Source organism: Solea solea, chromosome 18 (genome assembly GCF_958295425.1).
Source record: "Solea solea chromosome 18, fSolSol10.1, whole genome shotgun sequence".
In the NCBI taxonomy this organism is placed as follows: Eukaryota; Metazoa; Chordata; class Actinopteri; order Pleuronectiformes; family Soleidae; genus Solea; species Solea solea.
Window position 1 is genome coordinate 21,136,780 of NC_081151.1, and position 27,603 is coordinate 21,164,382.

Genomic DNA, 27,603 nt, shown 5'->3' on the forward strand with positions numbered 1-27,603 from the left:
ACATTGTATTGGCGCATTACTGCCACCAAGTGGCAGGGAGGCCGAATATGACCTGTAGAAATACGATTTTGTTAATTAATTAACAAATAATTCCCTGTATATTCTATTTTATATTATTATTATTGTTATATAATATATTATAATATATAAGATTGTTCTATTCTATTATTATTATCTAGTTATTTTTGTTTTTCTGAAACATTCATTGGATATACTGCATGTCGTTTATTGTTTTATTTAAACAATGACTTATGACTCGACGTGAAACAATTAAAAACGATTGCTACTCAACAAGTAATCGTTATTAATGTCTTTAAATACACTTTTGAGAAGTAGCCTTCTTTTCTAAACTGTAGATGGCGCTAACTTGTAAACACAGCCTCTGTTCGCTGATGATCACTTCCTCGGGTCACAGGGCAACAACATGGCCTCCCCCTTACGTCGTTAACGTTCTCATGTCAAAGTTATATCGTACATTTTGAATTAAAACCACACATTTACAGTTTACCGATAGTCTGACGCGGTTTCTACATCTTTGCACATAGTCATGTTCCCGGTTGTCGGCGGCAGGAGCGCCCGGGTGGCCCGGCTCCTCGCACCCAGGAGCGCCGTGCTCGTGGCGGCTGTCCGCGGCCGAAAGTCCCGCAGCGACCCGGTGGCTAAGTCCAAAGAGGGGCGCATTAAAGTTCCTCCGCCCGTCGACCCGGTGGAGATGGTGGTGTTGAAGGAGAGATACACGGAGTACCAGCTTATCATGAGGGCGCTTCGGTACGTGCTGAAGTTTTTAATATACAGCCTTTCTGGGACAGTCCAGGTTTGACAAGTCTAACTATAGAGGTTTTTGTGATCTGGACCTGGTCTAATGTGGTCTAGATGCAGAAATAGCAGTGAAAGGGCCCCTATTTTTTGCATTTTCTCAAATATGTAAAATGTTTAACAAATCAGAAACCGTGTTTTAAACGATCTACAGCCTTTCTGGGAATATCCAGTCCAGGCTTGACAGTTCTATAGGTTTGGGTTCTGGACCCAGCCCAATGTGGTCTACATGCAAAAAAAAAAGCAGTGAAATGTCCCTTTGTCTAGACTTTTTTTTGCATTATTTCAAATACAATAAAAGAGGTGGGTTCAGACAACGGTAAGGTTTATTTTAAAGGCCTAAAATGGACAGACGAACCTTTGCAGAGTAAGTTAACTTTCCCTTAACTTTCCCCTTAACTGCTAAATCTGATACCAAATTCAGCGTTGTCTGTCACGGGATATTTGGATGAGTTAAAGCCACCTGCTTGGACTAATTTTGTGGATCTGTTGATTTTAATCCAGAGTTGTGTTGAAGGTTGTTTTCAGTGTTTATTTATTGCTATTGATTTAGAAATGTATTTTATTCCGTGTAAATCAACATAAATCTGCAGTTTTAAAGTCTGGTACATCGAAGTGATAACTGTGTACATTCTATGTTTGTGCTCTGCGTGATTGCGTGACGTTTGTCAGTCTGGAGTTCAAGGAGGGGGTTATACGGAAGAAGTATGAGCAGGAGACGGGCTCGCGGGCAGAGGAGAGAGCCAGGCAGGAGGAGGGGGAGCACCGAGCCCTGATGGAATGGAACAACCAGGAAAATCTCCGCATACTCAAACTGAGGTGAGAAGATGATGAAGAATTACAAACCTCATTTTAAACTGCACAGCACACACACACCTGGTGAACCCGAGTCAGTCACCTGCCAAGTTTGAAGAGAGAAAACGGCGTGGATCACTGAGCTTCTCCTCTCTGTCTTTCAGAATGATCAGGGTCCAGAAGGAGAAGGAGGAAGCCGAGCAGAAGAAGTTGGAGGCCATCATGAAGCGCGAAGAAGAACAGCAACAATTCATGAAGGAGAAAGAGAAGGAAATTTTGCAGCTGCAGGTACAAATCCTCTAAGTTTTTCTAAGCGCTATAGGGTGCAAAAGGAATAAATACAAACATCCATTCCTGTAGATGGACTTATGTCTGTCTACAGTTGTCAGAATGGTGAGTGCAAGACAAAGTACTATCTTATCTTACCAAACCAGGAGGAGCTCGGGTTTTAGGAGGTTCAATAGGGGGGAGTGAAATAATCCTGGTTTTAATCCTAAACTTCTGTTTGTGCTTTCACAGGAGGAGGCAAAGAACTTCATCACCCCGGAGAATCTGGACCAGCGCATCGAGGAAGCTCTGGACAATCCAAAGAATTACAACTTTGCCATTGACAAAGAAGGAAGAGTGATTAAACAGACGGTGCTGCAGTGAAGCAGCAGACGGACGGAGAAAGATGATGCCTCCCTCTCGCTCTCTCTCTCTCAGTGGAAGGGAATTGGGTTTTTTTCCCACATGTGAACTCTGACAAACATTTGGGCTGAGGCTGAAGCTGCACCTGTAAACTTAGGGCGTATTTCTGCGTACAGTATGGATTTTAAAGTACATGTACGAGTGTGGAGTCGGCTTAGATTTGGACATAAAGTTACCACATTTCTCTCCCTGGATGTTTTCGGCCAGGCTGCCTTTATTTGTCCACGATATGTAATGTACATACATTAAATTAATGTTAATTTGAGTTTCCTATATATCTTTCTTTTTAAACAGAATGGGATTAAATGATCAATGTTTAGCTTCCATTTCAAACTCAAAAAACTGATTACCTGCAAAACTGACAGTTGTACTTATATACAATAAGTCTCTCCTTCTCCATGTGCTTCACTGTTTGTGTTGAAGGACTAAAGGTGAATTGTTACTGACTGTAAAGGCGAGATACTATATTTTACTCACTGAAAAACTGTTTCCCCTTCAGGTTTCTTCTTCTGTGAGGGTTTAAATGCAGCGTGCATTCCTGATATCAAGTTACTGCCATCTCCTGGAATTAGAAAACCTCTTAAAGTTGCACAGTGTGTAAAATCCAGGGGAAATATTGTTTTTCATTATCGCAGAATGAGTCTTTTATATTTATTTCAGATGCTGGATCAGCTCTACAATACTAAACAACATTTAACTGAAGGATTCCATTTAACGTTACCAATAAAAAATAATGAAAATTAAAGCTAGGGAGGTTTTCCTTGAGGGAATATCACATCACATTCTCTTGTCCTGCACTTTGAGCAGGTGCCCACTAGGTGTCGCCCTGTGCGTGAAGCAGCTTGTGTCGTGTTGTCATGTGTGAGACAAACTTGAGAGTTTTTAATCCTCAGGTCCGTGGACCCAGGTGTGCAGCTTGAAGGGATGAGATGAAGAGGAGGAACTCAGGCGAGTGACCTGCAGCGGCTTTAGTGAGGGAGAGGTCAGGGGTCAGAGGTCAACACAGCAGCTCAACACAGATTTCACGTGGGCATTTTACTTCATAGACAGCGCATGACTGAAAAATGACCAAAAAAAACCATCCGATTCTCCCCGTTTGAACAAGACTTTACATCCCATTACAGTCATAACATGATTTTACATATTATTTTTAATGTAATATGTTGGTAAAACTAAAGAGAAACATGTTGTGGTTTTTACATAGAAACGACCGCTGATTTTTCCCAGAAAAGTCCTGGAATTGAACGTAATACGAGCAATTTTTTAACGTTCAAATTCACCAAAAATAAAACCACAGAACTTAGTTTGGTTTTATGAAAATAATTTCTAAATGAATCACCACAGTGCTAATTTAGACAGATGTATCCATCATTTCTGAAAACAGGAGTCTCTGGTTTCTATATTATATTGTAAAATGCTCCACATTTTAATGAATTTCAAGTGGAATTTATAAATTGGAAAAATAACAATCAATAGATTATTTATTATTAGAGTAAATCTGGTTTTATGGCTCAATAAATTAAGAAAATCACGAGTTTTCAGATGTTATTGCAGGATGAAATGTATTTATTCCAGTATATTGCCTTGTTATCATTATTATCATTGTAAATACTCACTCAGTATCTGCTTCTGGACTCTGGACACGTGAGTGGACGTGTTGTAAATTTAACCTGATTGTTAACTGAGGTTAATGGGATTATTCGACCGTGGCAGTGAAGACTGAGATTAGCAGTGGATTAGGATCAACTCTGCGTTCAAGCGCTTCTCACACGGGTTCTCACACGGGTCAGTGTCACGATCTCCACTGATTTCAAAGTACAGTGTATTTATCTGTTTATCTGATATTCATTCATTCATTTTGCTCCAGCAGGGGAAATAACAATTCAAAACAACAAAAGCACTTACACACATAACACATAGAGGGAAGTATTGTCTTTCCAACGGCACGTGAAGGCAGCATCGCACACGTCAATAAGTGTCTTACGTACAGAAGCTTTATTGTTCCTCTCCTTTTTATTTGGTGCAGCAGGTTGTGATTACATCAGCAGACAAATATTCTTTCAACATCTAGGCTTTATTAAAACTCTATTAAAATACGCAGACGCTACAACTACACGTGACTTTAAAACGAAGGAGTTTTCTTTTTCGAGCACCTTGATACCGATAATAAATACATTCATAAAATAATGTTGCCGTGGAGACGATATTCAGACGCTTTCACAGACATTTAGCCTTAAATGCAAATCACTGGGTGATGTAAAACTTCCACAGAGCCGCATCTGTTCCTGTTCACCATGTCCTCAGCTTTTTAAACGCACTATGACTTTTGGTTATAACGAAAAACAGAAAAATATTCAAAAATAAAAGCCTAATTTATCACTGAAATGTGCATGTGTCGCACACAGACTGTAGAACTGACCGTAGCACTTGAATATTCAAGTATAAAAAAAGTGAGACGTAAAAAAACACATTCACTAGAGGAAAATCCTGTTGGCTTTTCTTCCATTTTGGTTCCTATAAAGACTACTTTTTTGAAGCTTGTCAGGTGCGATTTTATTTTTTTCAACACCCCATTTTTTCCTCATATTGTGGTTATACATGTATATATATACAGTATATACTGTATATATACAGTATATACATTAAGAAATCTGGTTATTGAGCTGTCCAGGATATTTATCAAACCTCCTCTCTGCCTCCTCGCTCAACGCATCACCTGCAGGGATTTAGAAGAAAAAAATTAAATCAATAAAATCATATCATAATATTTTTCATCCATCCATCTATCATCCATCTATTTATCTGCCTACCTACCTTCCTACCTACCTTCCTACCTGCCTACCTACCTTACCTATCTACCTACCTACCTACCGATCTACCTACCTAGCTCCCTTCCCTGCCCACCTTAACTTACCTACCTAACCTGCCTCACTTACTTACCTACCTACCTACCTAACTACCTACCGATCTACCTACCTACCTACCTACCTACCTTACCATAGTCCTTCCCTTCTCTTCCCTACCTACCTAGCTCCCTAACCTACCCACCTTAACCTACCTACCTAACCTGCCTTACTTACTTACCTACCTACCTACCTACCTACCGATCTACCTACCTTACCTTAGTCCTTCCCTTCCCTACCTACCTACCTAGCTCCCTAACCTACCCACCTAACCTGCCTTACTTACTTACCTACCTACCTTACCTATCTACCTACCTACCGATCTACCGACCTTACATTAGTCCTTCCCTTCCCTACCTACCTAGCTCCCTAACCTATCCACCTTAACCTACCTACCTAACCTGCCTTACTTACCTACCCATCTCCCTTCTACCTACCCCATCCAAACCTACCTACCCTACCTACCTACTTACCTTACCTACTGACTTAAACAACCTTACCTACCTACCTAATCTCTTCCGTTTTTATAAACTTAATTTCTTTCTATATTGTACATGAATTGATGAGTTTATTATTTATTACCTTTACCTTGACTGTCTTTGCTGCTGTGACACGGTCAATGTCCCCATTGTGAGACAAATAAAGCACGTTTCTTCTTATCTTATCTTGTATGTGGTGTGTGTGTGTGTGTATACGCATTTGTGTAGGAATTTGTAAATAAGCTATAAATAGGAAGTCAACCATTGGTTATTAGTTATTAGTAAGCTACTGCGCCGTCAAACTCATTCACTGAGTCACTCATTCATTCATTTTGACTGCTTACCAACGTGGCAGTTATGGAGCCAAATGCGATGGCCGTCGTATTTGCAGTTGCACTTCATGGCGTTGTTGGTGAAGTCGCTCTCGGCCACTTCCTGATTGGGATTAATCACGACCTGATCGGGTGGGAAACGTAAAAAAAACAAACTCAGAGCTTAATAACACAGATTTGTGTCTTTCTCACGTGAACACAGCCGTGAAGGAGTGAAATCGCACCTGCAACATGTAGTTTCCAGGTTTGACGTCCGTGATGTCGATCCACTGGCAGTCGATGTCGTGTCGGTACAAATCCCAGCAGCCCACGGTGATGCCCTGGTCGCCAAAGTTGGCGCACGCGTACCTCTTTGAAATACCTGAGCGTCGGACCGACGGAAAGATTCAGCCGTGTCATGTTGGGAGTGAACACATGAAACATGAACTGAGCTTTGTAGACGGCCATGAAAAGGATCTCTATTCATATGTTTGTTCCAAATAAATACACAGATGACTTTTGGACAAACAAAACTGAACATTTGTGCCAAATTTGAAAGGATTTTCTTGCAGTCTTCCTAAGACAACACAATCAAAGGGTGAAAAAAGGGTTTCTAGGGTTTATTTTGACATTTAACCACTAAAAGTTAATCAGGTCATTCTTGAATCCAAATTTTTCTTGCACCCTACCTCGCAAGGTTGACAATCCTGACTGCAGATATGAATCCAGATCACCACCAAAATATAATCATTTCCTCTTAGGACCATGACCTCCATCCCCAGAAAAGTTCACCCAAATTTGTCCTTTACTTTTTGAGTTACGCTGCAAAAAAAAACCCTCACCTCCCTCTGCTTTTAAGGCTCTGGAGACTCACCCTCGTGACAGTCTGTGTCCTCTAGACAGAAACTGGCCTTGTGTCCCTCGGCCACCTTGGTACCGTTGGAGTTCAGCAGATCATAGTGGGTGAAAATGTTCATGCTGTGGTAGTGGCTGTAGAGAAAGACACGCAGAGAAAACGTCAGGTAGAGACAAACAACAACAGAGAGAAACGAGGGTTGACGAGATACTGAATGTTTGATGGGGACTTGACGTCTGCTTTGAGAGGAGTTGAAGTGCGTGTAAAGCAAATGCTGAGTTTCTCCTCTTCACACATTATATACGTTAGAAGAAAGTGTCTGAGAACATGTGAAAATGTCGCTTCTCTACACGTGAAGAAGAAGTGGTTTGACACCAGAACAGCGACGTTCAGCTGCTTTGGTCCCCACTAAAGTGTGTGTGGTTGTATTTTTTTATTTCTTTTCTGGCATATAAACACTGAGCTTGTCAGGACAAATCCTGGTCCTAATGAGGCAGAACCTCATTTCTGAGGAAGTGTTTGATTTGAAACCTAATTCTTAAACACTTAGCAACGTTTTTAATTATTCAAATTTGGCAGTGTAACCACTTAATTTAAGAAGCTATATCTTTCAGAGACAATGTTAAAATGAAGACATTACGCGTGGCAGGCGTGCCAGATCCACGAGTGCCGCCCAGCCTTTGGTTTGAAGTCAGCGCGGCCGATGTTGTGGATCTGGGAGGAGAACCGGAGCAGGCGCCGGTGTCCGTACGGCCAGTTGGCCTTGACGGCAGACGTTGACAGGCAGTCCTCCTCGGCGGCGCAGTAGAGCATGTGCAGAGGGCGGTCCTCGATGTAAACAGTCTGCTCGACCAGAGAGGCGTTCAGGACCAGGTCAGAGGCGGCTGGATAAACAAGAGACGACGGAATCAACTCAGGTTCAACAATTCTGAAGATGCTGTTTGACTGGTCTGACACTGTCAATCACCAGTAGACTGACTCATTGTCATCTACGGTGGCTGTAGATTCCAGGCCAGGCTGTAAACATTTTAAAAGTGTCGTTTGCTTACAGGTTTCATTTCACCTTGAGTCTATGCTTATAACTGTGATGCATTAGTGCTACAGTTCACTGTGTCAAATCCTGCCCACTCGACCCCATGTGCATAAAGCAGCATTGGTTGCCAGTTCACCAGCTCGATTTCCTACAAATTCAGTGTACACATGACAAATTGTATTATATTTAACTACTTTTCTAATGAAAATGATCACCGTCACAACCTTTTATCTGCAAAAACAAATTGCTTAAGTACAAGGTCAGTCAAAAAAACGGTGTTGATATGAATCGATTTGCATTTTAAAGTGGTCAAACAACAATCCCTGCCTTCCGTAATGGGTTTATGGTATAAACCTGCGTGTCACGTAGACTACGCCACAGATATTTTAGTTGACAAGTAGTTGACGTGTACCTAATAAAGTGGCAAGTAAGTGCAGAGCTATTTAAAGCGGAACTATGCAACTAATTCAACAGCGTCAGAGTCACTGTGATGTTTAAATGTCTTGTTTAAAGCTGTCTCCGCTGCCCCCTACTGTCTGTTAGCGGAAAAACCAGCCTGTCACTGACAGCAGCTTTAAAACATTTCCAGGCATTCATTATTCTGCTAAGAGAATTGGGTCTATTCTGGAATGCATTTATCTTGTGAAAATGTGGTTGAATAAGATAAAAGTGTTTTTTTTGACTCACTCTCAGAGCAGATGACTCCCGCTGCAAACTTTGCTGCAGCTTTCTGGCAGCTGACAGTTTTGTGATGCTGACACTGACTCAGAGCCATTTCTGTCCCTGTGCACTTGAGGCCGCTCATCACCATCTCCGTCACGTTGCTGCTGTCCCAGTACCACGTTTCCTTACATTGATTGGGAGAAAAACAGCGAATGAACGGATCAGAAAATAATCCCAGTTCACAGACGGAGCCGCGGAGAAGTCGGTGCCATGTTGCTGCTCTGAAAAGCAGATGTTCATGAGTCAGCGTTTGGCTGCTTGGCGGCGAGTTTACGATCACTGCAGAATAACAGATACTGAGTCATTCCGCAATGACATTAGTCAATTACGTGCCTTTCCAGGTCAAGCCACAATAAACGTAATGACAAGACTAATTAAACAGCAAAATCGGACTCCGTTTCATCTTCACATGCATGTGTTTAACATCAAACTAGTTCCAAAACTCTTTCTTCTTTGTGTCCTTAGGCTCATCAGGTTTTACTTTAAAAAATAATCATTACCAACATCAAACATGTCCACAACTCAGTCATTTTTCAGTCCTGTCAATGATTTACAATACTTAATAATAAAAAAACGCCTGTAAGTTCTGAGGGTTTAAGAAAATGTGCCTCATTAATGTTGATCCTTTCTTAGCTGTTAAAAACTGAGGTTAAAAGAAAGAACGTCATCCCACTTTTCTCCTGTGAAACGGTTTCAAAACATCAGCCAAGAGCTGACATTAAAATATGAGCGCAACATTTATTACATGGGCTTTGTTGTTGTGGTAAAAATAAAAATAATAATAAAAAAAACCAGACTTAGATTAGACTTAAAAACTTAAATTTTTGTTTGATTTCTTTATTTCATAGTAAATCTCAAGGAATCATACTGTAACACCTTACTTTTGTTTAGAGTTATCAGTTTTTATTTATCTTTATAAAAACATACATACGTAAATGTCTGCGTATATGTAAATTAATTTTCCTTGTTTGTATTTTTACCCTTACTTAAAGTCCCCTTTTTTGAGGGACCTATGTATATACATAATATGTATATATAATGTCGCGGAATCAGTGACATCTTTTAAATCACTTGTTCAATCCCATTTTTATAGACTGGCATTCTTGTAACCTCGTCGTTTTATTTAATTTATTTATGAATGAATTTCTACATTCATTTACCTGCCCTCATCATGACCCTTTATATCGACAGTTATTATTATTTCAGACTCGTAAACCTCGTAAATTTATTTGAATCTTTTATTGCATTTACATTACTTTATTTATTCATCTTCTCTGTGAGAGAAATTTGTAGGTATTAATTAAGTATTTAAAACAAGATTCCTATCAAATTTGTATGAAATTGTATTCATTTAGATGAATTACTCAAAGGTTCCCATTTTAATTCATCTTGACAATCTATGACATTATGTGAAACAAATCTCTGTGATTAAACTCTCTGCGTCTACTTACAGTGATGGCATGCATGGAGTAGCCGAGCCCTAGCTGCCTGCAAGCCACCATGGCTTCCCTTGTGGTCCAGCCTGTGCTGCACACTGTGCCCCACTTGGACCCAACCTGAACCTCCACGCGGCCTTCATAATTGCTGCGGCCGCCCACTATCCGGATCTGCAGAGACGTCCTGCTGGGAGTCAGTGAGGGGGAGGGCACACTTCCTGTCCTGTCTCTGAACTGTCTCGGCTACAAAAACCTGACCGCGTTCACATTCACAGTCTCGTCCGGAGCAGCGGAGGAGGAGTCGTTAAAGCAGCATGTTTGGTTAAAGTTTAACGCGCGAGGAAAATGTTAATGTGGCTTCCAGTGAGATGAGGTCACCACTCACTCGGCTCTTGCGGTGGTTTGATTAGAAACTTCATGTGTGGCTGCTCTGCCCACACGGAGCAGGCTCTTCCATGAAGGAAAAGAAGCATCTACACCATATGGAGAAATTATAACATACTGTCACACCCTGGTGCATGAATCATTCTCCAAGTATATTCCAGACAATTTAGGTTTATAGCTGAGTTTAAAGGGATCCATTAGATGTTTTTGAAGTGTGGTTGCAGGAGGCATTGACATCATTATGGACGGGAGGAAAAAACACATTATTTGAGCCACTTAACAAAAGGTTTTCCTATTAAAATCTACACCTAGTGTGATAGCTTAAGAATATGTTTGGCACTTTATTTCAGCCTTTTTCCAGAGAACTGTGTGAACCACAAACTTTCCCACACCAAAGTCCATAGAGAAAATCAGCAATTTTATCTCACAAGGACACAGGAGCCGCTTGTCTACTGCTGCCTTGTTTGGTAACGATTTGAAACACAGAAGTCACAAGATGACGGATTTTAACTTACTGATGCAGGCGCCATAGGATACAAGACTTCTGCTTGCTGTGAAATAAAATCGTTGATTTTCTCTATGGACTTGGCGAGATAGCGGTTAAAAGTAACTTTTTAAGAACAAGCGGCAAACATATTTTTAAGTTGCCGTAGACTTGTAAATTTTAATTTGTTTAAGTGGCTTAAATCTGTTTTCCATTCTGTCCCTGCTGGCAACCATTTTATTAGCCAGAGTGAGTGTCTTTTCAGCAGCATAATCTGCTAAATTAATGTTGATAATGTATCAACACATCACATAACCACTTCAAAAGCCCTGAACCCTAGCTATATGAATTCAAAATGGATATAGTTTAACACACACAGAGTTGACAGTATATTATATTTGCATATGTAAAGTAGTCCCAAAGACAACCGACTGGTCAGAGTTGCCCCTGTGGTGTTAATGACCTACTTGCAGGGCCTGGTTAGCGTAGCCTAGGCCCAGTTGCCTGCAGGCCACCATAGCCTCCTTCATGCTCCAGCTCTCCCCGCAGATCAGACCCCAGCCCTTTGTCCCGTTAGAGTCCAAACCCAGGACCTCCACGCGTCCCTCGTAACGGGTCCGTCCACCTGTGAGTCGGATCTGTGTGGAGCCGAGGAGTTAGAGAGCAGAGCGCACAGACACACAAGAGCCGGGCTGGATTTTTTTTAAAACAAATACAACCTCACAGGTGGTATTTTGTTTTTCATAGCCTTCACTCTGTGTGTGTTTACAGGAAACATAGACAAGTATAATCTGGTATAACATGAACTGTTAAACCAGAAAAACTCAGTGTTAAAGAGCAAACACTGCTGTCAGGAAAAAAAGGTATTTTCTTGAGTGTAAATAAAAATGGACGTAGGCTTGATTTTCCAAAACAAACTATTACTGTGAAGCCTCAAATTTTGCAATTTGACCAGATTTTTATCTATCAGGCACCTATTGGACCAACTTTATCGTTTATTTTTCTCTAAATGGGAACATAGCTTACAAAATTGACTTAAATTAGCTGTTTACAGACGTTACCAGACTCGTTTTTCCACAGTCTTCCAGTCAAACCAACCAGTTGTGTCGCCCCCTTGTGGCTATATAATATACTGTTTTTTTCTGGGTTGGCCTCATCTAGAAAATTGAAAATACCATGTCCGTTTTTAAATACAGTCTACGGACAATTAAAACAATAACAATTAGTCAATTTTAGACAAACTTTTTTCCTGATAGCAGTGGAGAATTTAGTTTAGAGTAAAAAATATGAGATTTCTGCGATTAGCAGCTGTGAATCTCATATGTTAGGACAAAAGGAGGAGATGGTTCAGATCAGCGAGGAACTCAATTAAAAGACAAATCAACACAGTAAAACAACACAGAACATCTTAAACTATCCTAACATTTTTCCTAACAATTTAAAGAAGAAGGAGGAAGGAGGTTCAGCCCTGACCGAGTTCTCCAGGCCCATGTAGGGTATGTTGCATCGCACGGCGGCGTCCTCCGTGTGTATACAGCCCTCGGACGTGATGTTTTTGAAGGGGCAGTTCCAGATGGACTTCTCCTGACCGATGCACTTCACCTCGTTCATGTAGATCGGACCCATTCCTGGACAAAAGACAGACAACGGGAGCCCGGAGGTTAGACAAAGCCTTTCCACAGCACACACCCTGTAGCCGCTTAGTCCACTTATCCCTTGGGCCCGGCCCTGTGAGGTACAGTATATTTGAAAAGATTAAATTTTACGACTGCTCCTGTGTCTTTTTCCTTGGATTCCCATGCATCAAGTTTCTCATCTTGTCATTTAAACAACGGCAACTAATCACAGGCCACAATTACAATCAGATTCTGTTTACAGTGATTCCAATTATACCTCATGTAAAAGTAAAAATCAGCTAACTTACATGTTCTCCTTCAGCGAAAACAAAACAAAAGGATACTTTGCACAGGTGAAATCCTCCACACTGTCCATCGAGCATTGACAAATTTATTAGTGCAGCCTTTAGTGCTCAGAACATAAGCAAGAAGGCATCTAAAGCAGGAAATTCTTCATTTCACTAAGCAAAAATATCTGTTTCCATGAAGAGTGTAAATTAATGCTGCATATACTTAGAAAATGGAACATTTCTATAGCTAAATGTTAAGTTTAAGTATACATGTTACTGTTCCTTCACTCTGTAAACGAGCACCATGAGGTGACTGTATTATGAAATTGTGTTATGAAAGGAATTCCTTCAGCTGCCTTGGTTTCTGACTGCACCCACGTTCAGGAAAGTTTTGTGGGCTTACTCGGTCAGGTGGTGGTTTGACATCCATGTGAGCACAGAGCAGGTACGCTGGCTGTCTCAAAGAGAACCTGTGACCGGTCTCTGCAGCCAACTTCCCCTGTGGAGGAAATCATGAAGAACACACACACACAAACAGCTGCCCCTCAAAAGACTGCTTGTTTCTACGTAGGAGGAATCTCAGGACAGTTTATCCACACATGACACGTACCTCCATTTTCTGGAAAGGAGTTACTAATGAGGAACACACACAAGCACACACAAAATTGTTTTGACATAATGCATTCCCTGGCTCTTAACCCTGAAGAAGCCCTTTAAAGATGGGGGGGACCATACAAAATGTCCCCACAAGGTCAAAATGTCCTCACGAAGATAGGTTTGTATGTTGTGTTCAATGTTGTATTCTGTATGCTCTATGTTTGAATGGTTGTAACCTTGTCATGTCTACCTCACTGCTGGTAAAAGACAATTTTCTATTCTCACTGCATTTTCTTCATGGTTAAATGCAGATTAAATACATAAAAAAAAAATATTCCTAACCTTGTCCCATGCGAGATCCAGTGAGAGCCTCCTTGGCGCTGCCGAAGCCGAGTTCCCTGCAGACGACGCTGGCGGACTGCAGGTTCCAGCGATCATCACACACTGATCCCCACTCGTTGTTCTTCAACACCTCCACACGGCCTTCGCCCACCTTGGCACCGCCCTTCAGTCTCACGTTGGTCTAGAAAATCAGCACACACACACACACAATTATACTTTTATGGGATAGTTTGGGTTTTTGAAGGTGTGCTGTTATTTTTCTCACTGTTACACAGCCTTTTCCGGCAGGAAACTGGAGTTTGTCAACCGCTCACTCTCCTGCACCAGAGTCCATAAAGAAAATCAGTGATTTAAATCACAGCATTCAGCAATTGTTGAGCCACCGCTGCCTTCATCCGTAAGTTGAAATGTGTAATGATGTGAATTCAGTGTTTGAAATGCTTCATTCGGCTTTCGTATAGTGCCACAAATTTACCAAATGAGGCAGCAGTAGACCAGGAGTGCATGTGTTTCTTTGAGCTAAAAACATAGTTTTTCTCTATGGCGTTCAGTGCTGGATAGTGAACAGTTTATAAACTTCAGTTTCAGGCTAAAAAATGCTGTCTTATGACACAATTAAGTGTGAAATGTGTTTAAGGAAGTGTACATTAAAGGAAGTGCAGATTTTATTAAGTGATCCTATTGATAAGTGGCTAATATTTGGTTTTTCCACCTGTCTCTGAGAACTGTATGAGCCCAGTCCTGTCAATAATATCCTTTTAATCTACACTTATTTTTCACACTCATCAAATATGTTTACACACCTATTTCAACTTCCATGACATAAGTGAATGAAATAAAATTGATTTAAACTGAATTTACAAAACATACAAATGTAACTTTGTCTCGTTGTGTGTTATAATAATTAAATTAAACATGCAGGGAATTTTGACTTGCTCACTCTGAGTACAGAGAAGGATAAAATCAATGTTACCGATATTTTGATTTTCTTCTTCAAGCCAGTGTTTGGCATGAAGAGCGGTCCTGGCATGCAGCTGACGACCACTGCCTGGCCACCCTCACACAGCGATGTGGCGTTTGGCTTGTAGAACTCCAGTGGGCAGGCGGCCAGGTGCACCTCTGTGCCCGTACACGCCACAGAGTGGATGCGGAAGTGGCTCTTCTGACGCTCCAAATATAACCTGCAGGACAGCAGCAAGGCCGGGGATAAGACGTTAAATATCAAATTGATTACTTTATTGTCCTTAAAGTTCAGTCTTTAGAAAAAAAAATTAAATACATGAAAGAATGATTACAGGAAACACATTAAGATATTTGTAAATACATTGGTCACACAAATGAACGAATGAATTAAACAAAGTAATGAAATAATAATCTTTCCACAGAGAAATCACACTTTTTGCGGCTTAGTTTTGTCCTGAACTCTATTATAAAAATAAACATTACCCAGTCAAGTTACAATAGGGCTAAAACAATTACTCCATTAATCAATTACTAAATTAATTGTCATTTATTTTGATTTGATTTGTTTTCAAAACATAACAAAGAAATCATTAAAAAAAGAGAATCATTTTGGTTTGTGGACAAAACAATACATTTGAAAACATCATCATTATATCATTATAAAGATATCAAATATTGTGAAATAAGATTAAGAGATAAATGAAAATATTGATACCACTTAAGTAGCTGGAGCCTATCAGTTCAAGCTAACTTAGCTTAAAACAAACATTGGAAACTGTTAAGCTACCTAGCCTAGCTACAGCCTAGTTAAATTTGGACAAATTCGGGGTAACTTTCCCTCCATTTTGTTGCATTTATGCTAAGTTAAGCTAATTCTAAAGCAAATGTCTCTTTGTAACCAAAATAGGGGCTAACCACAGGCTAAAGACACATGTGGAGGTGGGGCCCAGACTAGAGGGAATGAATGTGGCTAAGATAATTAGCTATTTATCTGTTATCCCCCCCCCCACCCTTAAATCAGTGTGTTGTTTGTGAGGTCTGTGGAAGCAGTATGTGTTTGAGTGTTTTCAGACAGCTTGAATTTACCCACTGAACTTTTTTTATCCTCAGATTACCTTTTGCCAGGGCTGCTCTGTTTAGACTTAGGGTTAGCTTTAGCTTTGGGTGTCTGCCTGTAAAGTAAACACGGGTTAGACTGCACATTGAGGAAGTGAAAACAAGGTGACAAAAGAGGAAAAGAAAACAAACAAACAATAGGAACAGAGGGTAAACGATGTACAATTATGTTTAAAAAAATGTGGTTGTAATGCCAGAAAGAACATGGTTCAGTTAGCCACATGAAAAAACATGTAATTCTCAGTATAGTATAATACTGGTATAAGACTCAGATTTGTTAAAATGAAACATCATTTTTAAATGTAGGTTAAAAGACACACAAATATGACAAAGAATGACATCACTTAAAGGTCCAGTGTGTAAGAATTACAATGCAGATAGTAAAAAACCTTTAAAATGAAGGAATAAATATTTACATTTAATCAGCGCAGGTTGACATACACTGCATGGTCATAAGTATGTGGACACACTCTCTTCTATGCAAACCACTTACAGTTTGTGCACTTTTGAGCTAGGAACATTTTTCATAATTTAAGCAAAAAAAGGGTGTTAACAATTACTATAATGGTTTCTGGCCTGCAAACAACAACCTCTTAGTGAATTGTAAAACAGTGTCCATATACCAATGACCATAAATAACAAATGTACATGTTCGTTAGTAGAAATATTCAGATTTTAGTTTTTCTACTGTGCCAATGTGAACTTCAAGTTACAACATTGATTCATTATTAACGTATGGCATTGCTTTTTGTTCGGGTGGGATGTAATAACACTGATAAGGTGGGTGTGAAAATACAGATTAGTTTTATGCTTTTAGTGTTATTCCAAAGCAGAATGTGACTGTAGTTCAAATACAGTAGCACATTATGGCAATTCTTGTATTACTGTTTACAGGAGCTTTAAATTCAGTCAGGTTTTTATGAGAGGTGACTGAAATTAAAGCGGTTTAATGATAAAAACCAAATTCAGACGAGTCTGTCAGTGCCTTCTCACCAGACAGTAGTTGAAGAAAGATAAGAAAGCTTACAAAATATGTAAGTGGTAAGACATTTGGTGTTTTATTTCCAACAGCAGGACCTTGTTAATTGTCAAAAAAAAGTAATGGTAATCATAGGTTTTATGAGTATTTCAGTGGAAGAACCCACGATTAAAAGTTACATACCACCTCCAAAAAAGCAAACCATAATGAGGAAAGGGGTTTTCAGATTTTGTGAGAAAAGTATGCCTCAGTTGCTGACATGGCACATATCGACAAGGGCCTCACAAAAAGACAGAATTTGGTAACATTGTTTTGTCATTCCAGATTGTTATGAAACCGTTTCCTTGTGATCAGCCTGTAAATCTGTGCCATGTCACAGGAATTGTGGAAAACTAAATAAATGAACAGAAAACTAACCCGGAGAAATAGAAAACCTGACGTTAGAGCAGCATAAATTCTAATTACACAACCCATTCACATGCTGCACGTCGTCATAATATGATATGACAGAGAGGGCTAACTAGAAACAGGAGCCAAATGATTTTAATCTACACCAACAGGAGGAAAACCCACTGTGGAAACTAGAGAAACAGGGAAGTGAAGACAGTGGGTTTTTCCTGTGACTGTGTACCTTCTACCGGCTGAAACATTAACCTTTGGCCTGGAGACCTTCTCAGCTGCACGCTTTTTCAGATGTCTGCAACAGTGAGACGGCCACATTCCATCACATACAGGGGAGAGATGACATGCAAACACTGTACACACATTTATACTGCCCACACACGCACACACACACACTCAGACACACAACTGGAGGGTCAGTGGTGAACAGCATATTTGAAATTCCACAGGTTTTCAGTTCATTATGTTACAGACTTTATGTCACCACTCGTTGATGACAATTACTGAGCTATTCCAGCTGTTCAAAATCCAGCAACGTGGTGGTGTAGCGCGGAATCTCCTTCAGTATCACCAGTAAAACCCATCAATTCTTGTTAATACTGAGGTAATACTATCTTAAAATCACTACAATTGTTTTGGTTTTTTAGCCCTTTATTAGTCATTATTAAGCAGGTATTAATATGTGAATATGTTTTCCTTAATATAAAGTGTTACCGTAATTACATTAAGGCATAACTGAGCACCAGCTCATCTTCACTAGACAAAGGTTATTTTTCTTCACTGTTCTTTATCATTCCTTTGCTTAACTGCAGTGAATGAAGCATCAAAATCAATAATTTTTGTGTAATTTATTCACATTGCGGTTAATGTGCAAAGGCTCTTAGATTAGACAGTCTAGCATAAACTAGCATACGTTAATTTTGTTACATAATCCTTGTTCTTTAAATTTGGAACATTGAAAATGCCCAAATGTCCATAATGTTTTGAAAAACAAAACACTCTCTCAATGATTTGTTTTCCTTTGGTATAACGTGGCAAAAGACAAACTAAAACGCAAGATGGCTGCTGATTATTGATGAGCAGCTTTAGCCTCATGAATCCACATCAGAGTGAAAGCCCTCTCAGGGAATGACAGCAACATTTCCACATTAACCACGCCCACTTCAAATTTCTGGCCAATCACACACTAGTTGTCGGACACCATACAAGACTTCTGAGGTCTGCTGATGTGTCAAGAACAAGCTGCAAGAACTCCCAGAAGAACCAGGGCTGCAAGCAAATAATGATGTCATTCTTTTCTCACAGCCCAGGGAGAGAGAACACATTTCTCTGTTCTTGCAGAATACGTACAGGCGATTAGATTTAAAGTGAGTCACTCACTTGTAGAAGTTCTTGTTGACCTTCCTCTCATTAGGGAATCCCAGCATGCCACAGACCACGTGGTTGTTTTTGGGCGTCCATCCCAGGTCACAGATCTGGGCCCAGCCGTCCTTGTACTTCACCTCCAGCACTCCCTCTGTGACGGGCAGCTTCTTTTTGGCTCCACCGACCACAGCCCGGAGACGCACCTCCTCCACTCGGTTCTCCACCATTTGGGCCTGTAATGACGGAGAAAATGAAGCATTTATAACATGAATAGTACGTAATTATCATGAAATAAATATTCTTTCATTGGAATTGGTTTTAATGGAGAAAAACTGATTTAAATCTTTTGTTTGGGCTTTTTTAAAGGTTGAATCCCCCATATATTTCCACTGGCATCCAACACAGACCTGTTTGAACGTCAGATTAGCAGACTACACCATGAGTCAGAGCCATTACAGTGAGTAATTCTAGGTCTAAACCTCACACTAACAGCTCATACGTGGTAAACGTGACGTTCTCTGATTGCCAGCTTTGCAGTGACCCACTTCCGTTATGTGATTTATTTTGGGAAAGGCAATAAAATGGTTGCAATCACAGACCTAGGCCACATCTGACCGAACCCTGAACTGCAGCAACAGGCACAATTGCAACATAATGGGAGCAATTCTCTTGACTTTTTGTGAAGAATCTACCCACAAGAAAACTCTATCTCTTATAACGGGTCAAATTATCATCAAATTTGAACGAAATGTGGTATGTGTATGCATGATCAGACACTCCTCCATGAGATTAAGTTTCATACAGATCTGATCCGGATTACAGATTTGGTGGCAATTTAGAATGCAGCCGAAATCACATTTTTAAGCATATTGTATAAACATACTTTTTACTATATACCAGGAATGCCTCATTCATTAATTAATTCATTCAGTCAGTTTCCAGTGGTAGACTAATGGAAACCCCAGTCTAGCCTTGTTGACCTCAGAGCAGTCTGTTTCATAATCAAACTTCAGAGGAGGGGAAAAATGTAAAAATAATGACCAGCTGGAAACAGCTCAGCCAGAGTCTCCATCAGTTTACACTGTTTATTTATCCAGGGAGGCTGCTGCACTCACACACGACAGATCATTCACATTCAGCCGTCCATTATCAGCATGTGAATAAAAACACTGTGTGGGAAAAGTCCTGGAAATCAAGCACCTTCATTGGCACAAACAGGGAGGATGGACGTTATAATTCTACGTTGTATAATTATGGTTTTATTGTAGATTTACACTTTGCAAACCTCAGTGAAAACCAAACACAGAATTCTTCCGTGCACACGCGTGAGGAGAGCCAAGAGGGAAGAGAAGTCAGTGTCTCTGGCAGAACAGTGCAGTCGATTGCGGCGCACGTAGTTTCCACTCACATCTGTGAGCCACACAGACACTTGTTAAAGGCTGTGATAGGATGAGGTCTGGACTCCAGAATCTCCCAAACTGGCAAAATGACAAAATGTGTGAATGAGTGGAAAAATACAGCCATTTAATTCAACTCTTATGGTTTGCATTGGTTCATTTCATAGAGGTATAAATGATAATGAATGGGATGGGCCTGATTTTGTCTTGCATCATGAATTTGCTTCTACGAGAGCATATAACGGGGCTACAGCTGCAAACGCTTTCATTATCGATTAAATCAGTGCATTATTTCCTAGATTTATTGATTTGTTGTGTTTGGTAAAACGCTAAAATTGTGCACAAATGGGCCACATGTGTCACCTAATACATTTTGAATTCCAATTTTTAATTTACAAAAATTCCATCATGTTATATTGCAGAAGTCTACTGAGTAAGACCACTATCTCATCAGACAAATGCTTACTGACATTAGTAGGGTCATTTTTGCAACCAGCAAAATTGCCCCCTGGTGGCTATTTAATGTATTGTTACTTCCAGGTTGGCCTCTTCTGGAAAACCAAAAGACTTATATGCAGTCAATGAATGAACGTTTAAGAAGCAGTTGCCTCACAGCAAGTTGGTCACAGGTTAGGAACGGTTCAAGGACCTTTCTGCAGACCAAAAACATGCAAATTTGGGGATTAGGTGAATTGGACACTAAACTCAACCATCGGTGTGAGTGTGAGAGTAAACGGTTGTTCGTGTCCAGGGTGTACCCCACCTTTTTTGCCCTATGTTGACCGGGATTGACTCCACCTCCACACGTGAAGAAGGTAGAAAATGAATGGATGAATCATTCATCAGTGAATCGCTGCAGCCCTAATAACATTAATTTGCAATCTTGTTGATAATGAACATTTCTATGTGTAAAATGAATTAGATTTTTACTTCTGGGAGAAAAAAAGTAAAGAGTGTACAACTGTTCAACAGAGGTGCATTGCCGGCTGCTGCACAAAAGGAGCAAATTGACCTTCACGTCATAAATCTGCTCCACCTCACTGCGTCACCTCAGGAAAGCGAGGCTACTGTTTTTAACACATTCAGACACCTGGTGTAGAGCGGAGCTAATCATCTCCAGGTGTTTAACAGCCTCACATAGATTTAACATCTTCCATGTGTCTTTAACCTCTAGGTGTCTATAAGCTGTGGAGCAGTAACTACCTAACATCAGCGCCAAGTTAATTGGCTACTGACGTCTTTATAGACTTCTAATAGTTTTAAACACTATCATATAATCATGTAAACATCTATTTCGGTAACTTACGTCGATAACGTTGGAGTCCGAAAAGCCGGGAATCCTCTCGTCTTTGCACACGACTCCGGCGTCTTCGTCGTGAGTGCAGTCGCTGTTGCCCCAGCCGCGAGACTTGCACGCTTCGATGCTCTTCTCACCTCCACCGCACTGGACATTGTCCAGCCAGATTTTGCCTGAACAAGACAGAAAACTGTGAGTGTGGATCCTGTGGGAAGTAATCCGTCCCAAACCTGGAGAGGACAATCTAGCTAGCTTTCATTTTATTGGACAAGATGGTAAATATTTAGCATGTTTACCATCTACCAATCTGAGTTGTTTTGGGTTTTTTTGTCCACACTGCACCTTAGGTGATGTTCATGTCTCAAGACTACAATCACAGCATTTGCTGCCGTGTCGATACTGTAGAACAGTATTTCTGATTTTCCTTCAAGTAAGCTTGAGTACTCCTGCTGGTACACGTACCACAGTTTGACATCCATGGAGATAAACGCAAATACGTATTAAAGCAAATATGGAACTCGTACCTTGGCCCTTGCCATATTTGGCGCTGTGCGTCCATCCTGTGGCCGTCACGAAGCCCAGCTGGCGGCAGAGCACGTTGGCGTTAAATATGGAGAAGTCGTCGTCACAGATGGTTCCCCACTCTCCCTTGTAGAAAAGCTCTATCCGACCCTCGTTGTGTTTGCGGGGGTATCCGGCCAGTCTGACCTTCAGTCGCTCCGTCTGCGCCTGAGGGGACGGAGCAGGCGTCGGTGTCGTCGCGGCTGCGTTTGATGGCGTGGTCTGAGTTAAACAGCAAGGTAACCACAACCCAAACAGGAGGCTGAACGCTAACCGATGCCCACGCCTTGACTTCTCCATTACGTCAGCTGCACATGAAGGAACAGAAAAGACAACAATTTCAGGTTAGCAATTGAAACTTCAGACTAGGAACTCAGAAATTCCGACTTCCGACTACAACTGGAACGCAACATTAAGCGAGAGAACATATTATTAAAGAAACTAACGAAAAATAAACAAAAATCCTTGTCTACAAGTTCAGAGTCCACACCTGGATTTGTGGGTACGAAAGTTACTATTATACTTTTTTATGACCCAAAAGGAACCAAACCTGACTCTGTATTAGTATAATCTTTAGATTTTGATATTCTACATGTTTTTTTTTTTAAAAAGATGCCGTGTTTGCCTAATGCAGTGGGAATAAAAAGTTTGAGAACCCTTTACACCAAAATACTGTGGTGTAAATAGGTCGAGGTGTTTCCAATAAGATAATTTGCTCTCTCATCATCCTCCATCTATCTTCTACCGCTTTACCCTACAAATGAGGGAGCACTTTTCCGGGGACTGTGGTCAAAATAGAACAGTATTTCTTCCAGAGGAAGCTCGAGTACCACTGGCGGTACACGTACCACAGTTTGAGAACCGGGGACCTCACATATTTCCAAAAACAGCCGTAGTTGAGAGGTGGTGGAAATATTCTCGACATGTGGACGTAGGACTGATGTGACCGTGTCGAGTTGCTGCTGCAGCAGTCTGATCTGAAACATCTGCTCCCTTCTCAGACTCTGATGCTGGAGTGGAGAAGAATGCGTGGGCTCTGATGACCACACAATCAGGCTGGACGTGTTTACGCCAATGAGATTAACGGCTGCATTTCCCAGTTTGTTTGTACCATTCCGTCGCTTTCTGTTACAGTAAACGTTTTTCAGTATGGTGCCATTCATACATATTCTTTCCATTCAACGAGCCACGTTAACCTTCCCTGTACAGCTCTGGTCGGGACTGGACACTAACAGAAGCCCACTATTGATAATGTAACAGCTACACTCCTTAGCTTTTAGCAAGTGTGGAGGGGGGGGGTCGTCCCTCCAGAGACACAAGCACACTAGTGTGATGTGTTTGTACAGAAAACACAAACTTATGGTTCCGTTCCAACTCATGTCCGTGACTGACTGCGTCGTCTGAGTCCAGCTTGACGGCGAATGGAAGGCCCCACACGTTCACACTGAGCAGAAATTTTAAATCTGAGCCAGTATGTTTGAGCCGAAGCAGTAGAGGGCTACATGTTTTTCATTTCTTAAACCTTGAGGGTCACTTCTTTCCGACTTTTTTCAATATCAGGCAGTTATTCAACCGTTTAGGAATTACGGTACTGAGAAACTGACGTCACAAACGTGTGACGCGCCGGTGAATCTCATCTGTGATTGGACGGTCGTTCCGCAGAAGTCCCGAGGGGTTACCGTAATGACAAGTATATGGGCGCAAAGCCCTATTTCTCTGCTTTCTGGTAGTTTTCTAGACTTCCCAAGCCCTGTCCACACGGAACAGGAACTCTACGTCCATCCATCCATCGCCTACCGCTTTATCCTGCACACGGGGATTGCAGGTCACTGGAGCTGTTCCCAGCTGACACTGGCGGAACAAAAAACTTTGTCTTCTCGTGTGAAGGATAAAGCGGTAGAAAATTAATGAATGAATGAATAACCTCACTCAGACCAACCTCTTTAACTGTAAAGTATAAACCGATGAAAACAGGAGCCATGTTCAATACCCTTCAAGACAGACCAACACACTGCAGTTATCCAGTGGAAAACTGTGCCAAACTGCATAAACAAAGACTTGGATATGAACAATATTGTATTATAAAGTGAAACAAATGGTTATTTCGCAATAACTGGTGACTCTGCAGCTTTTGTAACAAAGCAACTCCATCACATTAGCTGACACAGACTCACTAGTATCCAATTTCAGCACAGGAAATACTTTCATAACGTCCAATTCTACTAATTCAAACCAAACAACTCTCTCTCTCTCTCACACATACTCATCCAGCTCTCTCTCTCTCCTCCCTCTCATTGAAGAACTCTCTGTACCAATGCTGTCATGAATCAGGTCACATGGAAGGTTCAAGTCGAGCAGGCAGCAGTTCCTGCTTTTATTCAACATACAGAGAAAAGCTCAAACACTTTGGTCTTATCCCCGAGACGCTGCATGTACACACTACCACAAAACACACACACACACTCAGTCTGTTTGCTAATGACTACCAGAGGTCTGGACCTTGTGGGTTCGTAGACTGAAAATAAAAGGGTAGTGAAAGTTCCCCGGGCCACTGAGGAGAGTTTTCCTTCCTCGCTGCAGGTTGTTGTTGACCTCACAGGATCTTTTTTTAGGAAACTGAAGACCTAAAGCAGTCACTATGAGCGTGAGCCACATCACAGAGAGTTGGACGGAGCCGGATTTAAAGATAAATGCTGAGTGATACATCAGCGTTTGCTTCAGATCAAGAAAAGTGAATTTTGAGAAAGTTCTCGCTCTCTTTCTTTCTGCTGCTTCAACTAATTTGTCTGTAAACAAGCGTCCAGATACACATCTCAAACTAAAACACAGGAAGGATATAACTCAGCCAGAGTCAACAGAGAAATTAGCCACTTTAATGTCCTAATATTTTTTCAGAAAGTTCTTCTGGCTTTGTTGGCTCTCTCCTTCTGTTGCTGTAAACAAGGGTCCAAATACACATCTCAAACCCTAACCCAACACTGTAATGTCCTAACAAGCTATTAACAAGAGCAACTTTTCACAAAGTATTATCCGCCTGGCTCCGGTCCTGTCTTTCTTAACCATTAACATAACAGAAAAACAGCTGTACTGCATCTGGACCAAAAAGCCATGTATTAACTGTTTTATGGCACTTTTTAACTAATAAATACATGTATATTTACAGAATCATTAGAAAAGAGTTATGAATAAAGATATTGGAAGTTATTTTCCAAATCAAATATGCGGATCACTGAAAAGAACATTGCCAAAGTGGAAGAGGACATGAGGGACAGGGGGAGATGGAGGCAGATGATCCATGGGTATGAAAAATACAATGTCACCCTCACTACAAAAGAGACTAAATTATCTCTGCAATTGGGCACAGGGAAAAAATATATATATGTACATCAATATCGGTTATCGGCCTGAGCACTCCAGGTAAATCGGCATATCAGATATCAGCAAAAAGTACAATATCGTGCATCGCTAAATATAATTATTTGTTTCAACCATCACTAGTTAGAAATCCAATTATTGGCTTGTCTGTTAAATGATTCCCAATTACATAATATCTAACAATTACTATAAGCAGGTCTTGGTTTTGTGTATATGTTAATATTTTGAGACTTTGAAACAACTTCCTGGATAAAGAAAGATTAATAATAAAAAGAGGTTAAATGAGGTTAATGAAGTTATATAAAAAGTATAAAGCGGCACCAATTTCCTTAATCTCACATCGTCTAATCCAGACCACAGATCAGCAGCATACCACCGACCATTCAGACTCCTATTTGACTTTCCAGGTACAACATTCCTCACATTTTTCCTCATCTTGCTCATTCTTATACTGCTCAGAGAAACAGTCTGTTTCACCAAAGCATGAGATCTTGATAAAGTTGGAACACATTTTAGAACATTAAAACCAGTTATCTTTCTCTTTTACTTATTGGAACTGACACGTGATTGCAGCTCTTTTATTCCGATCAGGAAAAGAAAATCTCAGATAAATTGTGTGAAATAATCAGCTTTACCTTACAGTGCCAGTGTGAGGAGGTTATAACGGTTCCAGTGGAGAGGGAGCTGGAGAGGCTGAGTCTCAAACTTGGGTCCAGATGTTTAGAAACTGAGCCCACAAAGACAAAAGGTGAATAAATGTCCTTCTGCACCCCTGCTACTTCATCCCCTCAATCAAACACAGGTCCAATTTGCGGTGCAGCCGTCCACACAGCAGCAAATTACTCCTTTCAGTGTTATTTTGTCTGTAAATTGCCAGCTGTACAGCCTTCACTGGAGGAGGAGGAGGAGGAGGAGGATGCAGGGCTGGAGTGGGCTGGATTTATTCCCTGGAAAGACACTAACTCTTTCATGGATGGTTCAGCCACAGACTGTCCTCTGCTCCTGCATGGGGCCAAAAAAACATGTGGATTCAACATACGTGCCTGTCCCAACGATCAGTGTGTCTGCAGGAGATTTTCACCAAAACTGTGTAACCCATCATATCCTGTTGCCTGATGAGATATTAAACCGTACATGCAAACCACCTTTTAGACAGTGGTTCTGCAGGGCGAAAAGGGGAGGGATCTAGCAAGGTGTACCTAATAAAGTGGCCGTTAAGTGTATATCCTACTTTATTTTGACACAAACTACAGCACCAGTTAAAGGTTTAAGCACAAAAGTGTGTGTATATGTATATGTATATATATATATATATATATATATATATATATATATATATATATACATACATACACACACATATTTATTAATGAGGTATTTTCTGTAGAGGAAAGACAAGACTTTTGAAGACTAGATTAACTATCAAGACCTTTTTGATATTTAATTAATTAAAACAGCTGTTTTCAGTTTAGAGTCAACCACACATTTGGTGCTGTATCTCTGTACTAAAGCTGTGGTCTGTCTAGATCAAGGGTCTAAAACCCAAATGAGCTGGGGGCCACCAAGCTTCATGTCCAGTCAGTAGGGGGCCAGTCAAGTAGGTTTTTGGTTCTTTTATTGAGAAAAAACAAATAGAGCTCAGTAAAGGTGCCGGTGATGATATGAGCTTAAAAGTATGTCACAATATTCCCTCATGATTTTCCAATAATGACATTTGTGATGATATTTTACAGATTTAAAAGTGTTTGTTTTGATATGGGATGGCATTTAGTTCACAATAAAAACGTATAGAAATGACTCATTATGGGCAATTTTTTTCAGTGTTTGTGACCTCTGGTAGTGGTTTAGAATCTACACAGACATCTTGATATTACCAATAACAGTCAAAATGTCCGACTTTTTAAGAATATAATCACAAACCATGTTTATAACACACATCTTTAAAAGGCAGGTTTAAAAAGTGCTGGAGTTAAATAGAAATAAATACATTCTGTGTGAATATTTAGGTTGAGTAAATGTACTTACCCTCCAGTCCAGGTTTTTCTGCTCTCAGTGACCTTTTTTCTAAAATTGTATGAAGATAACCTGCATGGAAACATCAAAAACTGCATAAAAAGCTACATTTCTTTTCTGCTGAACATTCCAATTCCAAGTTTACTCAATAATTAATCACTGGCATATGAAACTATCTCTTTTCTTTTTTAGGCTGGAGTCAATGAACACTAGCTTAGCAGGTTAGCATAACCTTAGCATAGCCTGGGGGAAAAATTACATACTACTTTTAGCCGTCACCAAAGCTTACTGAACTAAATCCGCCAACCAGTATTTTAAAAGCTAATTAACTAGCAAATGTAATTAATCGTTGAAAACGAGAAAGAAAAGTCAGTGTAAAA

General features: G+C 40.5%; 2 protein-coding genes across 6 annotated transcripts; one reads left to right on the plus strand and one right to left on the minus strand.

Annotated features, from left to right (window-relative positions):
* The first annotated feature begins 418 nt into the window (after nucleotides 1–418).
* mrps26 (mitochondrial ribosomal protein S26) lies at nucleotides 419–2,566 on the plus strand. Its single transcript, XM_058615696.1, has 4 exons — nucleotides 419–768; nucleotides 1,489–1,635; nucleotides 1,776–1,899; nucleotides 2,131–2,566. The coding sequence occupies exons 1-4, from the start codon at nucleotides 548–550 to the stop codon at nucleotides 2,260–2,262; spliced, it is 624 nt and encodes a 207-aa protein (XP_058471679.1). The 5' UTR covers nucleotides 419–547; the 3' UTR covers nucleotides 2,263–2,566.
* Nucleotides 2,567–4,273: 1,707 nt separating this feature from the next.
* loxl3b (lysyl oxidase-like 3b) lies at nucleotides 4,274–27,377 on the minus strand. Of its 5 annotated transcripts, none has more exons than XM_058615687.1 (17): nucleotides 27,236–27,377; nucleotides 25,846–26,212; nucleotides 21,799–22,143; nucleotides 21,284–21,447; nucleotides 18,596–18,813; nucleotides 17,445–17,510; nucleotides 15,834–15,890; nucleotides 14,729–14,936; nucleotides 13,756–13,936; nucleotides 12,384–12,538; nucleotides 10,058–10,213; nucleotides 8,571–8,730; nucleotides 7,491–7,734; nucleotides 6,869–6,984; nucleotides 6,240–6,376; nucleotides 6,028–6,139; nucleotides 4,274–5,017 (listed from the first exon to the last, which is right to left on the minus strand). In XM_058615687.1, exons 3-17 carry the CDS (start codon nucleotides 22,133–22,135, stop codon nucleotides 4,944–4,946), a joined length of 2,385 nt encoding a protein of 794 aa, XP_058471670.1. In that variant the 5' UTR covers nucleotides 22,136–22,143; nucleotides 25,846–26,212; nucleotides 27,236–27,377; the 3' UTR covers nucleotides 4,274–4,943. The 5 variants fall into 5 exon arrangements, with proteins under 5 accessions (XP_058471670.1, XP_058471669.1, XP_058471668.1 ...); XM_058615686.1 differs by lacking the exon at nucleotides 10,058–10,213 and adding an exon at nucleotides 11,378–11,548 and having other exon boundaries at nucleotides 25,851–26,212; nucleotides 27,236–27,364; XM_058615685.1 differs by lacking the exon at nucleotides 10,058–10,213 and adding an exon at nucleotides 11,378–11,548 and having other exon boundaries at nucleotides 27,236–27,363.
* Between the last annotated feature and the right edge of the window lie 226 nt (nucleotides 27,378–27,603).

Excerpts from the sequence above, each read along its gene's own strand:
- mrps26 (XM_058615696.1), top strand. The coding sequence starts at position 548 with ATGTTCCCGGTTGTCGGCGGCAGGAGCGCCCGGGTGGCCCGGCTCCTC. Across the intron at positions 769-1,488 it reads CTTATCATGAGGGCGCTTCG|TCTGGAGTTCAAGGAGGGGG; the intron begins GTACGTGCTGAA and ends GACGTTTGTCAG. Across the intron at positions 1,900-2,130 it reads AGGAAATTTTGCAGCTGCAG|GAGGAGGCAAAGAACTTCAT; the intron begins GTACAAATCCTC and ends GTGCTTTCACAG.
- loxl3b (XM_058615686.1), bottom strand. The coding sequence starts at position 22,135 with ATGGAGAAGTCAAGGCGTGGGCATCGGTTAGCGTTCAGCCTCCTGTTT. Across the intron at positions 14,937-15,833 it reads CAGAGCAGCCCTGGCAAAAG|GTTATATTTGGAGCGTCAGA; the intron begins GTAATCTGAGGA and ends GCTGTCCTGCAG. Across the intron at positions 13,937-14,728 it reads AGAAGAAAATCAAAATATCG|ACCAACGTGAGACTGAAGGG; the intron begins GTAACATTGATT and ends CTGATTTTCTAG.